Source organism: Bos grunniens, chromosome 24 (genome assembly GCF_055505025.1).
Source record: "Bos grunniens cultivar Pamir isolate PY7600 chromosome 24, Bosgru_T2T1.0, whole genome shotgun sequence".
In the NCBI taxonomy this organism is placed as follows: Eukaryota; Metazoa; Chordata; class Mammalia; order Artiodactyla; family Bovidae; genus Bos; species Bos grunniens.
In genome coordinates, this window is record NC_141188.1 from 6,955,037 (window position 1) to 6,975,022 (window position 19,986).

General features: G+C 44.6%; 1 protein-coding gene across 11 annotated transcripts; it reads left to right on the plus strand.

Annotated features, from left to right (window-relative positions):
- Positions 1-1,177: 1,177 nt before the first annotated feature.
- CBLN2 (cerebellin 2 precursor) lies at positions 1,178-9,314 on the plus strand. 11 transcript variants are annotated; one of them, XM_086372135.1, is made up of 6 exons: positions 1,213-1,395; positions 1,883-2,056; positions 2,455-2,761; positions 3,689-4,178; positions 7,244-7,363; positions 7,599-9,314. In XM_086372135.1, exons 3-6 carry the CDS (start codon positions 2,511-2,513, stop codon positions 7,794-7,796), a joined length of 1,059 nt encoding a protein of 352 aa, XP_086228261.1. In that variant the 5' UTR covers positions 1,213-1,395; positions 1,883-2,056; positions 2,455-2,510; the 3' UTR covers positions 7,797-9,314. The 11 variants fall into 11 exon arrangements, with proteins under 11 accessions (XP_086228259.1, XP_086228261.1, XP_086228263.1 ...); XM_086372137.1 differs by having other exon boundaries at positions 2,455-2,523; XM_086372134.1 differs by having other exon boundaries at positions 2,479-2,761.
- The last annotated feature ends 10,672 nt before the right edge of the window (positions 9,315-19,986 follow it).

Here is a 19,986-nt window from a genome sequence, read left to right on the forward strand (position 1 = left end):
CCTAAATGTCTCCTTATAGATAGAACAATGATCTAGTAAGTGAAAAATAATGTTAATGTTCCATTGGTAGATCAATCTGCTACTTTTCACAATTACTAATTTGCTTCTAAAAATAATCTCAAATTTAAACTCAACTTTTTTTTTTCCCAGTATAGAAGGAGACATACTGCTCTAATCCCATAATCAAATCGACTATATAGACTGAGGTTTATTTTTTTAATATAATTTAAGCATTTTTGTTGCCACATAGCAAAGAGGTTTAGTTTTACTCCCCCCAAATGGATTTGCATTTGCCAAACCAAATGCTTATAGCCTAACATTTAAGAATTGCTTAATAGAGCTGTTATTTAAAGATGTATGGATGTGTGAGAGGCATTGTTACTTAATTAGCATCTCCGAACTGGTCTAATTATCGGTCTAAGCTCACATTTCTTTCACAGACCTAGAGTCCTTTGCTACTTAGGTCTGCACACAGATCTGTATTCTCTATGAGGGAAGGCTAGAGTTCTGCTTACTTTGACAACAAGAGATTGTGAAATTGATGCAGTACTAGCATAAGAGAATAAGAGTTAACAATTTCCACTGTGTTTAACTCATAAAATAGTTACAGGATATGGGGGCTCTGTAAACTGTTTCCTGACAAAGTCCAATACATCTGACCAGCCTGTTGTTGAAGCAAAGTACTTCATTTTCAGAGAATATTCTTGGGAGGGTAATACATTGGGGGTTATTGTATTCTATTTTGCATATTAAGTACAAAACAGTTGGCTCATAAGTTTTTTTCATCACATTTTACTACCATACTAAACGTCTTGTCTCAGGTCATAATATGCAATTCCGATTTCTCTCTGCCCCTGGCTTCCTTCGCATCTATTTTGGCTGCACTGGTGCGAAGTAGATCGAGCGCTCAGGGATGAGGCCCTGGCAGTTCTAATCAGGGGAGAGGAGCCCCTCCAGAGCCTATGGGAACCGAAGCCTTGAACACCCCCTACCTGCAAAGACCCACGTTATGGGCTGGAACCAGAACCCTCGCTGAATTCTTCAAAGGACAGAGGGTTAGGCGTGAAGTCTAGAGGAATAAGACAGAGTTCCATTCTGTTCTTCTGAACTGCATTGGCCCACTTACAGTTTATTCCTGAACAGCCTATCAGCAAAGGCATACGAAGCAAGTCAGAGGACGGAGAATTTTTTTTTTTTTTAACGACATTTTTAGAGGTCGGGTTATAAAGAGAGTGTCCATTTAGATATTGTTTAAGGGCGGCATGGACTCCACAGCCCAGTGGTGGTGGCAAAGGTTATGAAGACAACGATAAGCGACGATAAGCAACGATAACCTGACTGCGGCTTAAATCACCCTGGCAGAGTTGTTGGAAAAGACGATCTGCCAAAGCAAGGGTGCGGCTCCACCTTCTCAGGGGCTGGGCATTGCAGGATGACCGGAGAGATCGACTCCTGTCGCTACATTTTTGCAGAGGTCCGGGCTGCTTTGTGGGGGTCCAGGAAGAGCTCCGCAGACCTCATCCTCGTCCCCACCGTCCCCGACCCCGCGGCAGGGAGGCCCCGGCGCCCGTAGGTGGCGCCCCGCGTCCGTGCTTGCACTCCTCGCCCGCCCGCGCTCAGGACGCAGCTCCGAAACCCTGCGCGTCTCCCCAGGTCGTTAGAGCTGAGAGCAGGCGTTTTAATAAAGAGGCGCGGGTGCCAGGGCGCGCCGGCAGGTCCAGAGGAGCAGACACGGAAACCCAGGCGGAGGCGCCTCTAATCCCTGCCCAGACCTGGCAGTTCCCACACTGGAGCTTCTAGAACCACAGCTTTTGCATCACTAAAATATTCCAAGATCTTTCTCTTCATCCCAGTCCTCATTTTTTTTCTTTTTTTCTTAAAGAAAACTGCTTTACGCATTAATTATGAAAGTGATCGCGCTATTCAGGATTAAGACTTGGAGGAGATTTGGAAAAGACAAGCAACAATCGAAAAGAAGAGGAGCGGCCAGCGCTTTGGAGGTTGCCTAATTGTTTGAAAGCGAGACGTCTGGGAAGATTTCGCGCTGGGTGTTTGGGTGAGAGCGGGACCTGGGCGGTGCGGGGTCGGCGGGGTGCGGGGCGGAGGTGCCCAGCCCGGGAGGAGGCGGCGCGCACGGGGAGGTGTGGAGGCGGGAGGAGCGGCCGGGACCGCGGAGGTCGGTGGAAAGAGGCAGCTGCGGGCACACGGGCGGTGCGGACCCGGTGCGGGCGCGGGGCTGAGCGGACGCGAAACGTACCGGTGCGGAGCGCGGGGCGGTCGCGGGGTGGGGCGCGGCGCGGGCCTCGCGGATGCGGGGCGCAGGCCGGTCCGGGGTGGGGCGCAGCGCGGGGCGCAGGCCGGCGCGGGAAAGCGGCGCGGCGCGGCGCGGCGGGGCGGGGCGGTCATTGGCCCCGCGCGGGGAGAAGGGTCGCGCTCGGTGTCTCCTCCCGCCAGCTCCGGCTCGTCTTCTCCAAGCAGAACAACTTGGCGGACAGCGGAGCTCGCTCGTCATGGACGTTCCAGGTAACGCGACCCGACCTGCCCTCCGGGACCCGCGCGTTCACCGCATCCGCGCGTCCGTTTCCATGAGGACGGTCGCGGGTCTGCGTCTGGGCGTGGAGAGCGGGAGAGCTGCTGGAAACCGTCCTGTTCAGGGGCTGAGGAGGGAGGCTGCCCGTGGAGAAACAACTTGTCTCTTCTTAGAAAGATTGTTTGGACAGCCGGAGGAGTTGTTCGGCGGCTGTGGGCGGCGAGCGGAGAGGTTTCTTTGCTTTTTTTTTTTTTTGGTTTCTCGACTGGATATTGAAATGATCTGCTTAGTTTAGTGGGGGAAGATGGGGCCCGATGGAAAGTGCGAACAGGCGCGTAAGTTGGCAGAAAGCGGCAGGGGCTGCCTCCCGGCCGGGAGAGGACCCCCGGAGTCTGGAAACAAAAGCTGCAGAGAAGCGGAGCTTGGGGTTCCCACCGCCGGAAACCTCCGGTCCTGCGCCAGAGAGGGGGATGCCAGGGGCTTCTCCGGAGCGGCTCGCCGCCGACAGCCGGGACGTGGGAAGCGGTTGCTTGGTTTTAGGATGTCCCTGTCTTTGGGTTTTTTTTCTCCCGTCTTAATCTTATTATTCACCCTAAGGAGCTTCCTGGGGACTTGTTCTTTGGGTGGAAAACGGCTAAGATTTTGCGTAAATGGATTGCTTAAAAAAAAAAACAAAAAACAACTCTAGGTTGGAGAAATAGAGGATGGAAAGCAAAGCAGAGAAGAGAAAAAGGGTTCTTGGTGTGGCTTAAAAAAATGCTGCTGAAAATAGAGCGTTTAAGGCTCAGTGGATTTTTCCGTTGCCTGCGTGTTGGGTCCCCCTCTGCCATGGGCTGAATGGGCCGGGGGTGGCGCGGAGCGCGTCCCTGAGGGTCCCCGATCTTGTCATTATTGATGAGGCCCTGCGGCATGGCGAGCCCCGTCCCCGACCGCACCCCCAGAGCGCGCCCCTCCCCGGGAGCCTCCAGGGATGCCCGGGCCGGGGCGCCCGGCGTTTCTCGGGACCTGTTGTGCCACTCGGGGAGAGGATAGCAGTGCAGGGGGCCCAGAGGGTGGCCTCCAGGGAGGGGCCCCGAGCGCCGCCGGTACTGCTCCCCGCACCTCCTTCCAACGCAGCTTCACCCCCCGTCTCGGGGCTTGGCTTCTCTGCCCTGACAGGTCCGCTGGCGATCTCCTTCTAAGGACCACCCTGGCCTTGACCGTCAGAGCGGGGGACCGAGGCCAGAGGAGGCTCGCCCCGGCCCCGCGCATTCGCGTGCGCCCTCCTGCTCTCCGCGCGCCTCCAGCCCGGATGCTGGCGCCCGGCCGGGGCCCCCGGGGGCCGCCGCTGACCATGCCCCGGCGCCGGGGGGCGCTGCGCGAGCCGGCCGGCTGCGGCTCGGGCCTGGGGGCGGCGCTGGCCCTGCTGCTGCTGCTGCTGCCCGCCGGCTGCCCGGTGCGGGCGCAGAACGACACGGAGCCCATCGTGCTGGAGGGCAAGTGCCTGGTGGTGTGCGACTCCAGCCCGTCTGCGGACGGCGCCGTCACCTCCTCGCTGGGCATCTCGGTGCGCTCCGGCAGCGCCAAGGTGGCCTTCTCCGCCACGCGGAGCACTAACCACGAGCCGTCCGAGATGAGCAACCGCACCATGACGATCTACTTCGACCAGGTCAGCGCGCGGGCCTGCCCTCGCCTCCCGCCGGGCGCGTGGCTGGGTGGCCGGCTTCCCAGACGCGGAGCTCCAGGCTCTCCCCTCCCCTCTGCCCTGTCTTTCTCCCTTCTCCCGTGAGCTTTCCTTTTCACACTGTTGCTGCTCAGTAACTCATCAGCTCAGTTGGCACTCGGATGACCGAGAGTCCTGTGGAGCTGGGCGTCCCGCTGAGCTAAGAGAGCTGATAGACATTTCCAAAGAGAAACCGGTTTTCACTGGAGTTGGGGCCGTCCTTGTTGGGGGTGGGCTTCTGTTCCCCTCGCTGGCCACTTAGAGAATGAGTGCATTTAAACTCTCCTCGCTAACCCCGGGGGGGTTCTCCGAAGGTCTCAGCCCAGGCTCAGAGAAATACCTACTGTTTATTTCGGAATGGATCCTAGAGAGGAAGCTTAACTTCAAGAGAAATAAGTGAGGAAGAGTATGGGGAAATAGCCGCCATGGTTGTACAGAAACAGAAGGAAACATGCTGCTAAGTCACTTCAGTCGTGTCCGACTCTGTGCGACTCCACAGACGGCAGCCCACCAGGCTCCCCCGTCCCTGGGATTCTCCAGGCAAGAACACTGGAGTGGGTTGTCATTTCCTTCTCCAATGCATGAAAGTGGAAAGTGAAAATGAAGTCACTCAGTCGTGTCTGACTCTTAGCAACCCCATGGACTGCAGCCCACCAGGCTCCTCCGTCCATGGGATTTTCCAGGCAAGAGTACTGGAGTGGGGTGCCATCGCCTTCTCCAGAAGGAAACAGTGTGGTTATATAAATGCAATATGTGGCAAATGCAGTATATACAACGTAACATATAAATACAGTAGGTCAATATCAAATTTGGTGGGGTATATAAGGAAAAAATGAAGAGCAATGAAGTTGCCTCAGCCAGCCAGCTCCCAGTCCCTTCAAAACAGAAGGGTCCCTGATGTGATCAGGTCTTGGCAGCCCCTTCTCTGGGTCACTGCTGCCCAGGATTTAAAGGTCCTCACCTTCCCCTCTCTCCCTACCTTGGTTTCTGTTGTTTTTCAGAAACAAACAGGAAACATTAGAGTGGTTTCCAACTTTGCCTAATCATCCCATTCATTTGGCCACAACTCCTCCCTCCTGGAGTTCAGGCCTCACTGAGCACACTTGTTTGAGTCCCTTTCTCTCTATTAACCAGCTTGCTGACCTGGTGAGGTCCCAAGTGCACGGACCAACACCTCATTTTAGGCCAATGTCTTCATTTGCTTTAATCCTTGTTAAGGATTATGTATTTGAAATTTGGAGAGGTGTGTACAAAGGGATGTCTCTCTTTAATCTTTTTTTTTTATGAGACATGCATGTATTTATTTTAATTATGTCCAAAATCAACTGAACTGAAAGCAGACAATGAATTAGTTTCCACAGTGTTTTTATAATACATCGTCCTTTCATTTGGGTGTTAAGAAAATTCTGTGATGTACACAGCATAAGCAGTAGTAGGATTTTCATTTTATAGATGAGCCAGCTATGACAGGGCAGATGAAATGATGTCATGCACCAGTTAGGGAGGAATTGAAACCGGCTTTTCTGGGGCTGGTGGGTGTTCGTTCCTCTACAGCAGGGCCTTGAATTTACCAGTTTCCTGAATTAGACATGGAGGTGAGAGAGTTGAGGTCATTGAGTTGGGAGCAGCACCAAGGGCTTGGAGGAGGAGGCTTGGTTCTTTGAGACTGGTAAGGCAGATGGGACACAGCCTCAGAGGGAGGAGGACTTGCATCTTGAAGCTCCCCGTCTTTAACAACAGCGCCCGAGTGTCTCTGAGCCCTGCAGTCAAGGAGGGGCTTAAGTGTGCTCAGAGCTCCTTGAAGAAGTTGATGTGGCTTCTTCCCCAGCCTCCCAGGCTTTCCAGTGGCGTGGCTCTGGGAGCCACGTGTGATCCATCTGTAATGAGTGTGTAGGAAATAACAGCCAAGGATATGGTTCGAATTTGTTTTCTGAACAGATGACAGGGTCTGTAATCTAGGGTTCTGCTTTTGTTGCGGGCTGTGTGTTTTAAAAACTGAGACCATGAGGCGGGGCCATTTTATGATTTTAATTGGGTTGTGCATTTGTGGGTGAGGAGGGGTGGGGTCCAGACAGGGATGGACGTTGAACATCTGACAGGGAAATCTGTTCGTAAAGGGGGACCCTCTGCTCAAGTCACTCCCATCCATCTTTTATTGGAGAAATAGCATCTGGAGGGTCACGTGATTTCATGTCTCATGGCTCACTTTGTCATTGTTCTTGCACTTTGTGGAATTTGAGCTGAGGGTGTCAGACTGCCTTTCTTTTCCCTCTCCGGGTGGTTACTGATGCTTCTGAGCATGAGGTCACAGCCCAGCTTAGGGACTAGACACCTCACATGGAAGAAAGTGAGGGGAGATGGGCACAGCCAGTGTTTGGACTGTGGTCATTCACCCAGCAGCATTTATTGAACACCTACCTACTGTCCTACTGTGTGCTGCCAGGGGCGGTGCCTGGGGCTGGGAGACAAAACCTCACACCATCCCTTCCCTCCAGAAGCACACAGAGCTCATTCCAGGCTTTATCTGATGGAATTTAACTGAGGTAATGGGCCTTTTACTTCACCACCCTTTCTCTTCCCGCTCAGGACAGAGCTCTGTTTTGGTCCAAGCTTCATTCAGGTCCCCAGAATCCCACAAACCTCCGAACAGTCTCAGTTTACAGGTCATCTACCTACCAGAGTGTCTTTTGTGTTATCCTTCTGCCCCACCCCACAACAGCCACCATGTGCAGCCATTGTTTTCAACACATAAATATACTACACTCTCCAGAGAGACAGCCTTCTGAAGTACCATCCATTAGAATCCTTTGGAAATCAATTCCTGCTGCAGGATGTTTAACTGGGGGCTGCCTGCTTCCTGGGGGGTGGCGGGTACTGGGTCCCTGAGCACGTGCTGCTGGAAGTCCTGCAGCTCTTAAAGGGACCGCTGGGGGTGGTCTGTTGAGTCTGATGGAAACACACACTGAGGAGGGGCTTGCTATGTGTCTGCCCTATTCCCTCTTCTTTTCCAGGTCTTAGTAAATATTGGCAACCATTTTGATCTCGCCTCCAGTATATTTGTAGCCCCAAGAAAAGGGATATATAGCTTCAGCTTTCACGTGGTCAAAGTGTACAACAGACAGACCATCCAGGTGGGTCACTTGGATAGCTGGACCCTCCTGGCTTTGGACGAATAGTCATGCCCTCTGTGAGGTGGGGAGGGCCAGGGAGGGGGCCTGGCGGAGGTCTGGGAACCAGGTCAGTCCTCTGGGTCAGCTCCCCCCAACATGCGGCTCCTTGACTGGGGTAGGGGGTGGGTGAGATGAGAAGAAGCGGATGGGAGCGGGGTCCATTGTGGTCGGCTGAGCTCTGCCCTCTGCCTTGTAGGTCAGTCTAATGCAGAACGGCTACCCGGTGATCTCGGCGTTCGCCGGAGACCAGGACGTCACCAGAGAAGCTGCCAGCAACGGCGTCCTGCTGCTGATGGAGAGAGAGGATAAAGTCCATCTCAAACTGGAGAGGGGCAACCTCATGGGGGGCTGGAAGTACTCCACGTTCTCGGGCTTCTTGGTTTTCCCGCTATAAACGCAGACCCTCCCCTGGACGATGGGGACACGGCTCTCTGGACCCAGGTGCCCACCCTTCCCAACCCCCGGAACTTGCTGGAACAGGACAACTTGTTTCCATCCTCCTCCATCGGACTGTGGTGACAGAAGAGCGGCTTCCTTCGGAACCTCCAGCATTTTCTCTGAATATTGACCATTCCTCGGCGACCCGGCCCCTAATGAGTTTTAAACAACACGGTCGGTCTTAAGGAGAAATGAAATGATCGATCTGAGCAATTTGTACCTGTGATTGTAAAGTCAATACGGGATTTCATTGTTGGGACCATTGACTTTTCCTCTGTTGTTTGTACGTGGTATTGTTGGCCCCGTGGGAAGGGTGCCGCGGACCCCAGGATGGATCGCAGGCTGCCAGCTGGGCTCAAAGCAAGAGCCCCTCCACTCACCGCCACCCGACAGCCCTTGAAACGTGTTCTCTGTGTGTCTGTTCAGCCTTAAGAAAAAGAATGGCTTCACTTTCATGCTGTATTTCCCCCACCCCGGGTGGATGGGAATCCTCGGGAGGGGGAAGGGGACATTGTATCAAGAAGTGCTTTATCCAGAGAAGCAAATTTTGCACGATTGGACTGCGGCTTTTGTTTTGTATTGTTTGTATATGTGTGTGTGTGGGTTTTTCTTCCCCTCCTCCTCCCCAGGAAGCTTTACTTTTCTTCACACACACAGCTCCTCCTCCTCACCCTTGCTGTTATCTTTTGTGCTGGGGTGGGGAGAGAAAATGTGTGTTGGATTTCTGGAGGAGACCAAACAACACAAAACAAAAAAAATAACTGTGTATTTTGGATGAGACCAAACCAAACGGAAGGTAGAGCAAAGTGAAAATGACAGACGGACATTTCTGCTTATTATTTAAAAGAGACTCTCTCAGAGGCACTTTTGGAAGTACCAACCTGGATTTTTTTTTTTTTTTTTACGTTTTGGAATACTTTTAAGAGACGAATGTTGCTGGGTGGCCTGAATCATGTCAGATGAGAATGGAAGCTGTGATGACCAAGTTCCCAATCACGTGGTCTCTTTGCCTAGCACAACTGGATCTTCCTGGCAGCCTGTTTTTGCTCCTTTGGATTCACATCCGGGTGAGCACACCACGGTCAGGTGCCTCAGAATCAACGGGACCAACCAATTCTTCCCCCTCAGGATCCTCTTCTGATCTGCCCAGGCAGAGGGTGTGGACACTCCCTGCAAGCACCTGGAGGGGAAGCCGCGTGAAAATCGCAGTGGTTGAAGGTTATTGGCAGAGGCTCCCTAGAAGCAGTTTCCCAAATCCTCATTGTTTGGCACCTGATACAACAATATTATTTAAACACAGCTGAGAGTTGACGGGTGCAGGATTCCTTCGCCAAGGAAATGGCACTGATCCCAAAGCAATCAAAGAAGAGACCTCAAACCAGATGTTAATTTGTCCTTTGTGTAACAATGTAACCAAAATATTGATGATAAAAAGTCATAATTTAAGATTCTGAATAAATGGGTTTGACGTCTGGCTTGCTCTCTCCCTCTAGCTCACCTCCCAACTCTCAAAATGCATGTAAGGAAAGGCCAAGGTTCAGGAGCATGGGGAATCAAACCCATACTGTTTACACTTTAGAAAATACACAGAAGAAGACACACTAACGTGTATCTTGCTGGGGTCCAGATGGATAGTGCATCCTTAAATATCTATTTTTCACACAGAAAGGTTTAGGGGGAGGCATTAAGTGACAAGGGCTTCCCTGGTGGCTCAGATGGTAAAGAATCCGCCTGCAATGTAAGAGACCAGGGATCCATCCCTGGCTTGGGAAGATCCCGTGGAGAAGGAAATGGCAACCCACTCCAGTAGTATTGCCTGGAGAATTTCATGGATGGAGGAGCCTGGCAGACTACAGTCCATGGGGTTGGAAAGAGTTGGAAACAACTGAGCGACTTAACAGTTTCAGTATCTAACAGTATTAGGTGAAAAAGACAGCATTAAAAAGATGTTATGAATATCAATCTGCTTCTATCACATTTAATCTTCATGTAGTGCAAGGTCCAATCCAATATTTCAATCAAAGAGCACAGATATACAAGAAACTCATTTGAAGATTTGTAAGGGTGGGATTCATTTTCAAATAAGAAATGCAATGGGGACTTTATACATGAAAAAATACAGTTGGGCTAGCCATAACTGAAGAAAGAATATAACAGGACGCATAATTTGACTTGAATAAAAATGCTGTTACATTGTGTAAGGGGGGAAAAAACAACAAAATACATCAACCAAAATGCATTTGGGGTATTTTGGCTCTTTGAATAGAAGACATAATTCTGACCAGAGCATTGTTTATTAATGCTGGTAATATACACAGCAGGATGGTAGCAAAGATTTTCCTGTTTTCTTGCCCTCAGTTATTTAGTCCTCTTTCCTTCATTTCCTAACCTTCTGTTCAGTTTTAAACAACGAGCAGACAGCCCTCAGTAGGAGACAGCACACTGCTACAGCACATCAGAAACTGAAATATATACGAGTCGTTATTTTTATTGCTCACTAATTTGTAATAGACATTTCTTCATAGTTATAAATTTATTATAGGTTGTCATTTGGGTATACTGCCTAATAAATAAGTTATTAAATTGATCTATCTAAGAATAAGTATATTTCAGGAGTTGATTTTATATTAGGAAGGAAAGATTTAGTGTTCTGTTTTTGTTTTTTTTTTTTTTTTTTTTAGATGGATGCCAAAAGCTACATTAGGAAGGAGCCAGGACATTAGAGTTTCTGAAGTTGTTGATCATCTGCTTCTGCCAAGTTTCTGTTTGGCTGAGGAATGTTGAGGGACATGAAGTTCCTGTGAATAGTCTACAAAAACATAGGTCAGATCAAAATTTGAAATGTACCTTTAATTGGAAAAAAAGGGATGTCTGTAATATTTGCAGCCTGATTTGAGCCACCCCATCTCTGAGCTGGTTTTCCGATCTGGAGAGTGAGGTCATCACCTCTGCACCCTCTCCCCTTCCCCCAAGGTTATGTGAGGATCAGAAAGAAATGTCACAACCGCAGGGGACCATGATGGAAAGAGGTCTTAGACCGGAGGGAGGGTGTTTCTGGTAAGTCAGATTTTCCAACATGCAATTTATGAAAAAATATATATAAAACGAACACCCAGCAGGAGGACACTTGAATATTAGAAGTTTCCATATTCTCAAGAGCCTTTTAAAATTACAGCACTATATTGAAGTCTAATTTGATTTTTAAAAAGGATGACAATAGGAGCATATTAAAATCTATACATTTTCATATTAATTTCAATTCTTATGTCATTTATCTTTTGTGGCTTAAGCCAAACTTTCTGTTCAAATATGTAGTCAATATTTTATACAAATATACAATTAACATTTTAACACAAGTAAAAAATGAAGTTCCAGTATTAAACAGCATTATAATAATAAGTTGCTCTAGTTGATAAATGTTAATGCTACTAAACTGTAAATGTTTTTTAAGACAATACTATTTTTTAACTTAAAATATATTCTAGTTTGAAATAGAATCCTGAAGATTCAACTTTAGGTCCTGAGAAACTGTTTAATATCTGTACTTCCTTAGCCTTAGTTGCATTCTTAGATTTTTGTAATATAAATTCATGTATAATGAAATTATTTCCATTTTTAAAGGTTGTACTTACTGTAGGTGCCCAGAGTAAAAGTGATACAAACATTGACTATTGGCATGAAAGCTCATGGGATCCTATAGAGATTACATAGATTTACTTGTTTGGAAAAAAAAATTTTTTTAAGCTAAATCTCGTTATTTCATGCATCAGAAGAGTTAGAAAACATATACAAAGCAAACCAAATCTTTGACTGAATCCTTATTTTGTTTATAATGGTTCCTTGAAAATCACCTTATCAAGGAAATCGTTATCAATCCACACATATAATAACTGTTATATGTATATGGTTTGCCTGTAAATACATGAACATATACAGCTGATATTTAGTATAGTGATATAAAATAAACTACATACATTGGCTACATTTTACTAAAATCTAGACATATGTGAGTGAAAATTTGATGAATCACTTTATACAAGCCAAACAAAAACATGGGTTGTTCCAGCATGCCTTGTGTACCAAAAGAGCTAACAGTGTTCTGTCAATTTGTGACCCCATAATTTTGCAGTCTTTTATAAGGAAATAAATATTGCAATAAGATAATGTTGCTGCAAATAAATAGTTAATGTTTATATTTCTACAGGGTAGGAAGCATATAACAATCTACTGCATGGATGCACTGGAATGAAAGGCTCTATTACATTATATTTTAGGTGGTGTAAATAAATTATGGAATTAGAAGCAAGTTACACTGAATCACTCTAAAGGCTTTACTGTGCACTCTGTGAAAACACTTGTAAAAAATGTGAAACTAGATTAACCATAGAACTATGATGAGTTTTTGTCCTTTTGCCTTGCTTATGTAGGAGTTTACTTGTCATTGGGACTTTATTTCTAAAGCTAGCACTTTGCTACTAAAATGGGATATTATACACACTAAAATTTAAGATCAGAGCCTATAAATTCTCATGAGATTCTTAAAATTAATTTTCTTGACATTTAAGGAGCAAGCACTGAAGTGAGTTAAAATACAATTTCCACTTTGGTTTTATGGTTTTTCAATTTTTGATTCTTTTTTTTTTTTTATTGATAACACTCTGAAGACATTAACGGATGATGGTCACATGTCACCTGTCAAATCTGTTTATGTATTTGCCTAGACTTTTAAAGCATAATTTTCACAGATTGATTTCACCAAAAAGTATGTTTATTGCTTTTGCAATGGAGGGCTACAATTCACTCAATTTAGTTATTTTAACAGTCTATATGTTACACAGCTGTCCTTGATGTGGTTGGTAAGATTCAGCCTTCACCTACCCCCTGAAAAAAAGAAAAAATAGTCTTCTCAAAATTCCTTTAAACCCAATGAATGTGATCTTTTGAAAAAATGGTATGTATATATCTGTATAATAACATTATAGCAGAACATGAATTGAAAGTAAATGAGCTTTCCTTCTATTCCCAAACCCAGTAGGGTAACTTGAAATTTGTAAGGGCAGACGCCACGTGGTTTTACCTCCTACAGATAACAGGGGCTCTGTTTTATCTTCCTAAGTGGATTTTGCTGTGGGTTTCCATCACCAGAATCACTTCAGTGTCTATAGCATCATAAATCATCATCTTCATCAGCTCGCCCACATACACTCTTTGTGTAGGGTAAATGAGCTCCTTGACAACTTAATTTGGAAAAGAAATCTTCATTCCCTTTTCTTAATGCCTACAGCAGGACTCCCCAGGGTCAGAATGCCGCTTTGCACTGGCTCAATCGGAACAGGATGGAAGCTACTTATTAATGAGCCACTCCAGTCTTGCAACCTGACTAGCACTGCTTTTACATGGAATATTGTTCCTTCACGTTCTTCAGGAACGCCGATTTCTAAATTCATTTTAGGTGGTGGAGAAAAATTCTTTGCTGTTTAATGTTCACATATTTGATTGCAGGATTCGAGTATTTTGTCTAAGTATTATCTCATTCATTTGAAAATAATTATATCAATCACTTGAGCATCCCAGGTGACCCAGACGGTAAAGAATCTGCCTGTCAATTCAGGAGATCCGGGTTCAATACCTGGGTGGGGAAGATGCCTTGGAGAAGGGAATGTCTACCCACTCCAGTATTCTTGCCTGGAGAATCCCATGGACAGGAGTCTGGCGGGCTGTGGTTCATGGGGTCACAAATAGTCGAACACGACCGAGTGACTAAGCACATGCGTATCAATCTGTTACTATTTCAAGTCCAGTGGGATACAGAGCATCCTCATATTTCCTTGGTTTTGTATTATAAAGAGCATTTATTGTTATTCTAGTGCATTGTTGTTATAAAACTGACTCGAGAATCATGTCTAAAGTAGAACTAAATCAACTGAAAAATTTGGGCAAATTCTCCTTATTACTAAAGGTCCTCATTTGCCATATTTTTACATGGATCTTGAAGATTCCTACCAGTTTTAAAATTAGCATTAGAATTAATATTTATCTCTGAAACACTAACTTTTTTTTTTTCACAGTTATATAACTGGGACTTCCCTGATGGCTCAGCTGGTAAAGAATCTATCCGCAATGCAGGAGACCTGGGTTCGATCCCTGGGTCAGGAGGATCCCCTGGAGATGGGAAAGGCTACCCACCCCAGTATTCTGGCCTGGAGAATCCCATGGACTGTATAGTCCATGGGGTCACAAAGAGTTGGGCACTATAGTCCTATATGATCTAGTCATATAACTACTAGATCATAAAAGTATCCTTCCAGAGAGAAGTTTATTACTGAACAACAAATTTAGTCATGACAATGTGATGCTGTCTTTTTCCATGTTGCCAAGCATGACAAGATGTCACAGCATAGTTTTATTCTGGAATTGTAAACTGTCCGTGGAAAAAGCAATTATATTACTTTTTAAAAAATGATTGATTCTTCTGGGAACAGGGTGTAGATATTTCTTTTTCATTCCAAAATATTTTCAGATTGCTGCCTAGGGGCCAGTGTGCTTAGACATAATGACAGAAAAATAAAGGCACAGTCAGGGTGTGCCAAGAGCTGCTAGCCTTCGTTGGAAATAGTGTTCACAACTAGCCTGAAGGAGAGCCAGTTAAACTGATGGTGAGGGGGTGGGCTGGGGTGGGTGTGAGAGGGACCTTGGAAATGGGAATACGTATTTACTAAAGTTAATAACATAATTTACATTTTTCACACATGAAGCAGAGAATGTGAGCTTGGCATGGACACTGAATACTGAGCATCAGTTGAGGTCCCAGCCACTACCTTGCCTCCCTGGGTGAACGTAGTTGGATATTTGGCCAACCGATGGCAGTCCAGCGCTCGTGAACTAACCTTGGAGGTATTAAAGTGGCACAGACCAGATGCAAGAAATTTCCATTGTCTTAACACATGAAGATGAAATTTGCATAGCCTTTGTACAGTTATATTTCTGCTTTCCTCACGTAGAGAATTTATTGGGGAACTGGCATGCGAGGATGACTCAAATCCTCAGAAGACAGAGCTAAAGCAGGATACGAGCAAGGCATGATGTGAAGTCCTTCTTAAGCAGACTGGATGGGGGCCCTAGTGCTCTGGCATGTTTGCAAGATACAAACTTAACGAATAAAGATCGAACAAGAAGAAACAAAAGATAAATGTAAGACCAAATGGCACTGGTGAAAACATAAGATTCAGTACGTTTTATTTCTACAAACAGACACATAAGTGTGTTCCTGTGTGTGTGAAGATTGAAATATTTATAGTCCAAACTTCCCTGCTATCAGAATGCCTTCCCAGTGCCTCTGGCTATGCCATCCATGAAAACTCACTTCCATATAAGAGGAAGGTGATGCACTCAGGTACCTCTGTCTGGGTTCGTAGAGTCATTTCTACTAACTTCTTACCTCAATCACTTGGTCTGTATTTCATGCTTTATTTCTTGTATTCAATCTTTCGAATCTATTTCACCAGAAGGTAGAAATTACATCTGGTCTCCCTGACAGAGATTGAGAACTGTTGAGAATAATTAAGCCATCTGGTGCTATAAATCCAACAGAAAGTTATGATCAGTGGATCATGGCCTAATCTGCTTTTCATCCATTGCATCTAAATTACCTTGGCACACGAGAATGACGAGGAGCTGGATTTTTAAAGGAAATGGCCACATCTTCCCCAGTCATTAGCAGGCAAAGGCATGCAGGCATCAGACTGTGATAATTAGAGAAGACCTATTTTCCCCTCAGGCCTACTGCTTTCAATACTTCATTTTTTCTTTAAAAAGAGTCTCAAAATGTACTGCACCAAACAGTAAATGTCATGTAGTTTTTACTTAAGATTCTTACCTATACCTAAGCATGTTTATGAGAAGAAATTATTTACTAAAATAAACTTTTTATCTTAATGGAAACTTGAAAGGAACCTAAATGTATTTTGTTATATTATCCTGCAAAATTGCAGAAACATTTGTTTCAGGAAAAACTCCCCAATAGATGGTGCTGCTGCTGTGATCTGAAACACTGAATAATTAGTATGCAAAAAAGCTCCAGAGAGAGGCCTCTGGGAATTCCCTTACATCAAGTTATGGAAAGATAAAAATGTGGCTTTATTTGTGCTAAATGCCCATCGACATAATGGTGTAGTGTGAAAACTTCAAAAAGATTCCTTGGTGTTTTGAGGTCAAGAAAATACTGCTGAGGTCCATTGTTCATGTCTCAAATATCTTTGGAACATAACCACAACAAAATTGAGTGATACAAGAGGATGAGCGGATGGCCTTCCAAGTTTCTTTCCCCATCATGTTTCAAGGGTCTATTAGTTACATATATAATATGAAGATTATAATACAAGTGAAAAAATGGAGTCCTTCTTTCAGATTTAAGGGAAAAACTGCAGAAACTGTATTGGCAGAATGACGTCACCACTGCTGTTAGTGATAATCCTTAGTGCTAACTCTTTGCACGTGTGAGGCACTGTGCTGAGGACTCTGCGATTATCTTTCCATTTCATCATTATGATAATCCTACAAAGTAGACACTCTTATTACCATTTTAGAGATGATGAGAATATCATTTAAAGCAATTAGATGACATGGTCAAGGTCTCATAGCAAAGGAATCGCATAGGCAGGATTTCAATCTTGAACTTTCTGACTTCATAACCTATTCTCTAAACTTTGAATTTATTATGCATTTCAGGATGAGAGCTAAAGTGTGAAAATCAGTTTGTTAAATAAGAACTCTATGTATACCATGATTAATCCTAAGTGTTTGCATCACAGTTATTTCAGTAAAATGCATTGGTTTTTTAAAAAAGACAATTTAGATTTGCACTCTGCAAAAAATGGCTTTATTTTAATCATAAGGAAATATTGCAACAGCTTCTATAAATGCACTGATTCTTATATCAGAAATACCCAAGTTTGGACTCTTGTGATGTTGAGTCATCATTTCCAGGCAGAAAATGATAATGGAAACATTTTTTTTTTCCTTTGTCTTGTCAGAACACTTTGTAAAGATCAACACAAAACACTCAGACATATAAATACAAATGGCTCATTTTCCCACAAGATTGTATATTTTATAAAGGACAGAGGTCACTCTCTCAGGAATTGTAGAGTAAAAACTGAGAAATCAAGCACAAGAAGAAAATAAGCCATACTCGTATTGAGCTATTGGCCCTAAAGTTGTTTATGGGGTTTAAGCTTAACCTCTGGCTAAGAAATCTCTTAGAACCTGAAGTCAGGGAGTTCCTTAGGGTTTTAGATCTCTTGCCTGGAAAGCATAATTAGCAAAGTTAAAACTAATTAGACAAACTTAAGGGAGATTTTTAGAAATGGTTTACCATCCATTTGGTTGGATTGAATGCATTTGCTGTATTCTAATGGGGGCTTCCGTGGCGGCTCAGCAGTAAAGAATACACCTGCTAAGGCAGGAGACACAGGTTTGATCCCTGGATGGGGAAGATCCCCTGGAGGAGGAAATGGCAACCCACTATAGAATTCTTGCCTGGAGAATCCCATGGACAGAGGAGCCCGGTGGGCTGCAGTCCACGGGGTCAAAGAGTTGGACATGACTGAGCGACTAAGCCACCACCACCTGGATTATAGGGTTCCCAGCCCTACAGATGAGTAAGGAAGGCCACCTTTTGGCAGGCCCAGGAAACTCAGGCTACCTTGGGGACCTCAAAAAGAGAGGAATTCATCTAAATCTATGAACCCTGCAAGAGAAGCCAGATGGTGAGGTCTTGAGTAAGTGTGTTAGCCAAGAGAGGCTTTGAAAAGTCTCATCTGTGATGCCTTATGCAAAGTACCAGCAAAGCAAACTTAAAAATCCTATGAGGTCAGTTACCATACTTGCTGCACTTATGTAAAAAAATCATGCTAGGGTTAATGATGCCTGGTTTACTTTATTAACTTTGGTTATCTCTGTCCAAAAAGAGGGATGACTACAGAGAATGGAGGAAGGACTTGGTGACTCATGGTGAGAGGTTTTGTATTTGGATGACAAGCAAAATAATGGTATCTGGGACAGGATTTGGGGAGTCAGGAATGCAGTGTGATTTATACCACTGTAAAATGTATTATTTTAAATGAAATCTTATGCACTTCAGATGTATTTAAGCACCAATTTGTAAAAAGAGGCATCTCTAATAAGTGACAAATTCACTTTATAATGTAACTCAGGAAATTAAGGATGGAGCGCTTTATTTGTTTTTCTCCATGAAGCATTCCAAATGAACAAATGTCATCTGTCAAGACTGGTTCATTTTAAATTAATATGTACGGTTAGTGGGTGTTGTTATTTTGCATGTAACAGAACAGTCCTTTAGATCCAAAACATAAAGCTGAGTCTGTTGCAATGATGATTTAATATTCCTTCTCAAATCTCGTTTGGTGCTTGATTCGCAGATATATGGTGCTAATTGTGATCCCTGATCTTGGAACTAGGAAATGATAAAGTATCATGCCATATATTTCCAGGAAATCCCCAAGAACACATGGACACATGTGGAGAGCATAGTTAATTTTCAACACTGAAACATTTTTTATATCTTAACTGTAACGGTCATGTTGTAGTTTTCATCTGTGTTTTTCAGATTCTAAAGCTGCTTCAGACTTTACCACAAAGGTGTTAAAAACAAAGTGTTAACTGGGAAGTTTGTGGTGGTTTTTTTTTTTTTTTTTTTTGGCTTCGTTGACTTTTATATTGAAATTCAGAAGGAAATCAATATCACTAGCATTGAATGAAAGCTAACCATGTACCAGGTGCCATTCTAAATGTTTAAGCCACATTGCCCAGTGTTTTAAGCCAGGTACCATCACTTTCTGGAGGCTATTGCAGAGGAAAACCAGATCATGGAGCTTAGTCAGTTTGTTGCTGGTTCCACTGCTGGTCATCCTGGCCAAGGTTTGAGTCCACACAGACTGGATTGGGATCCATATAGTTAGGGTTAGCATTATGGCATCATTCCCTGTTAGGAGCTCGCCTCAGAAAATGTCAATAAGAGCTGAGAGCTTCTTTCTCTAATTGCCTCTTGTGGTCAGATGCCTATGTTGCAAAAGTTTTCCTTTTCACTCCATACATCAATTATGTATTACTTTTGGAAGTTAAATATATCTGAAATTAAAATTAATTTATAAATTTAATAATACTTTTTGGCCAAGTATAACATGCCAAATTAAATCCCAGCACTGAAGTGCTTATTTGGATGACTTAATATATTTGCCACCCAGATTCAGATCCAGACTCAGACTTTGCTTTTATTTCAAAAGCAAAGCAATAGTAGCCCTGGAGATGCTACATAGGGCAAGGATAAAGGGGAACTTTGGCCACCTGATGCAAAGAGCTGACTCATTGGAAAAGACCCTGATGCTGGGAAACACTGAGGGCAGGAGGAGTAGGGAGCAGCAGAGGATGAGATGGTTGGATGGCATCACTGACTCAATGGACATGAGTTTGATTAGAGTCCAGGAGATGGTGAAGGACAGGAAGCCTGTTATGCATGGAGTCACAAAGAGTCGAATATGACTTAGAGACTGAACAACAACAACAAAGGGGAAATATACTGGGAACTAAGTGAACTTTTTAGTGTCTGTGACACAGCAGGTGTGACTTTATACACAGCGGTAAACAGATTAAACAAGGGTAACCAGACCAGATGGGAAAGACATTTCAAGTGCTTGGTCAAGAGAAAGGTCATGCATTTCTAAAGTAATGAATGTTAGTGCTTCTCTGACTCTGACTTGTATTCATACCATGCTGATTGGATCTTCATTTTTATCACTATTTTATCATTCTGGAAAAGTCTTCAAATTTAAGGTGTGGCACTGAGAACTGCCATTCTCCTTTTTTTTGAGAAAGTGGCTCATTATATTCATGAACCTGATACAGCCTTACATAACAGCAACTAGGTTTTTGGTTAACTTCACAGCAGGCTGAGACCTGTTAGCTCAAAAGCCTGCAAACTTCAAATTCGCATCTTTACATGTTAAATTGTTTTCAAACCAGCCTAAACGAGCAGTTTTTTTGACCACTCTGTGCCTATTTGTATGTCCTATGAATGCCCCAGCTTCTGCTGGTGTTGATAAGACAATCTTGTGGTTATAGGGCCCAAG

Bases quoted from the DNA above. Each gene is read 5' to 3' on its own strand.
- CBLN2 (XM_086372130.1), top strand. From the start codon at position 2,310: ATGCGGGGCGCAGGCCGGTCCGGGGTGGGGCGCAGCGCGGGGCGCAGG. The intron at 4,179-7,243 runs GTCAGCGCGCGG...CTTCTTTTCCAG, and splicing joins TGACGATCTACTTCGACCAG to GTCTTAGTAAATATTGGCAA. The intron at 7,364-7,598 runs GTGGGTCACTTG...TCTGCCTTGTAG, and splicing joins ACAACAGACAGACCATCCAG to GTCAGTCTAATGCAGAACGG.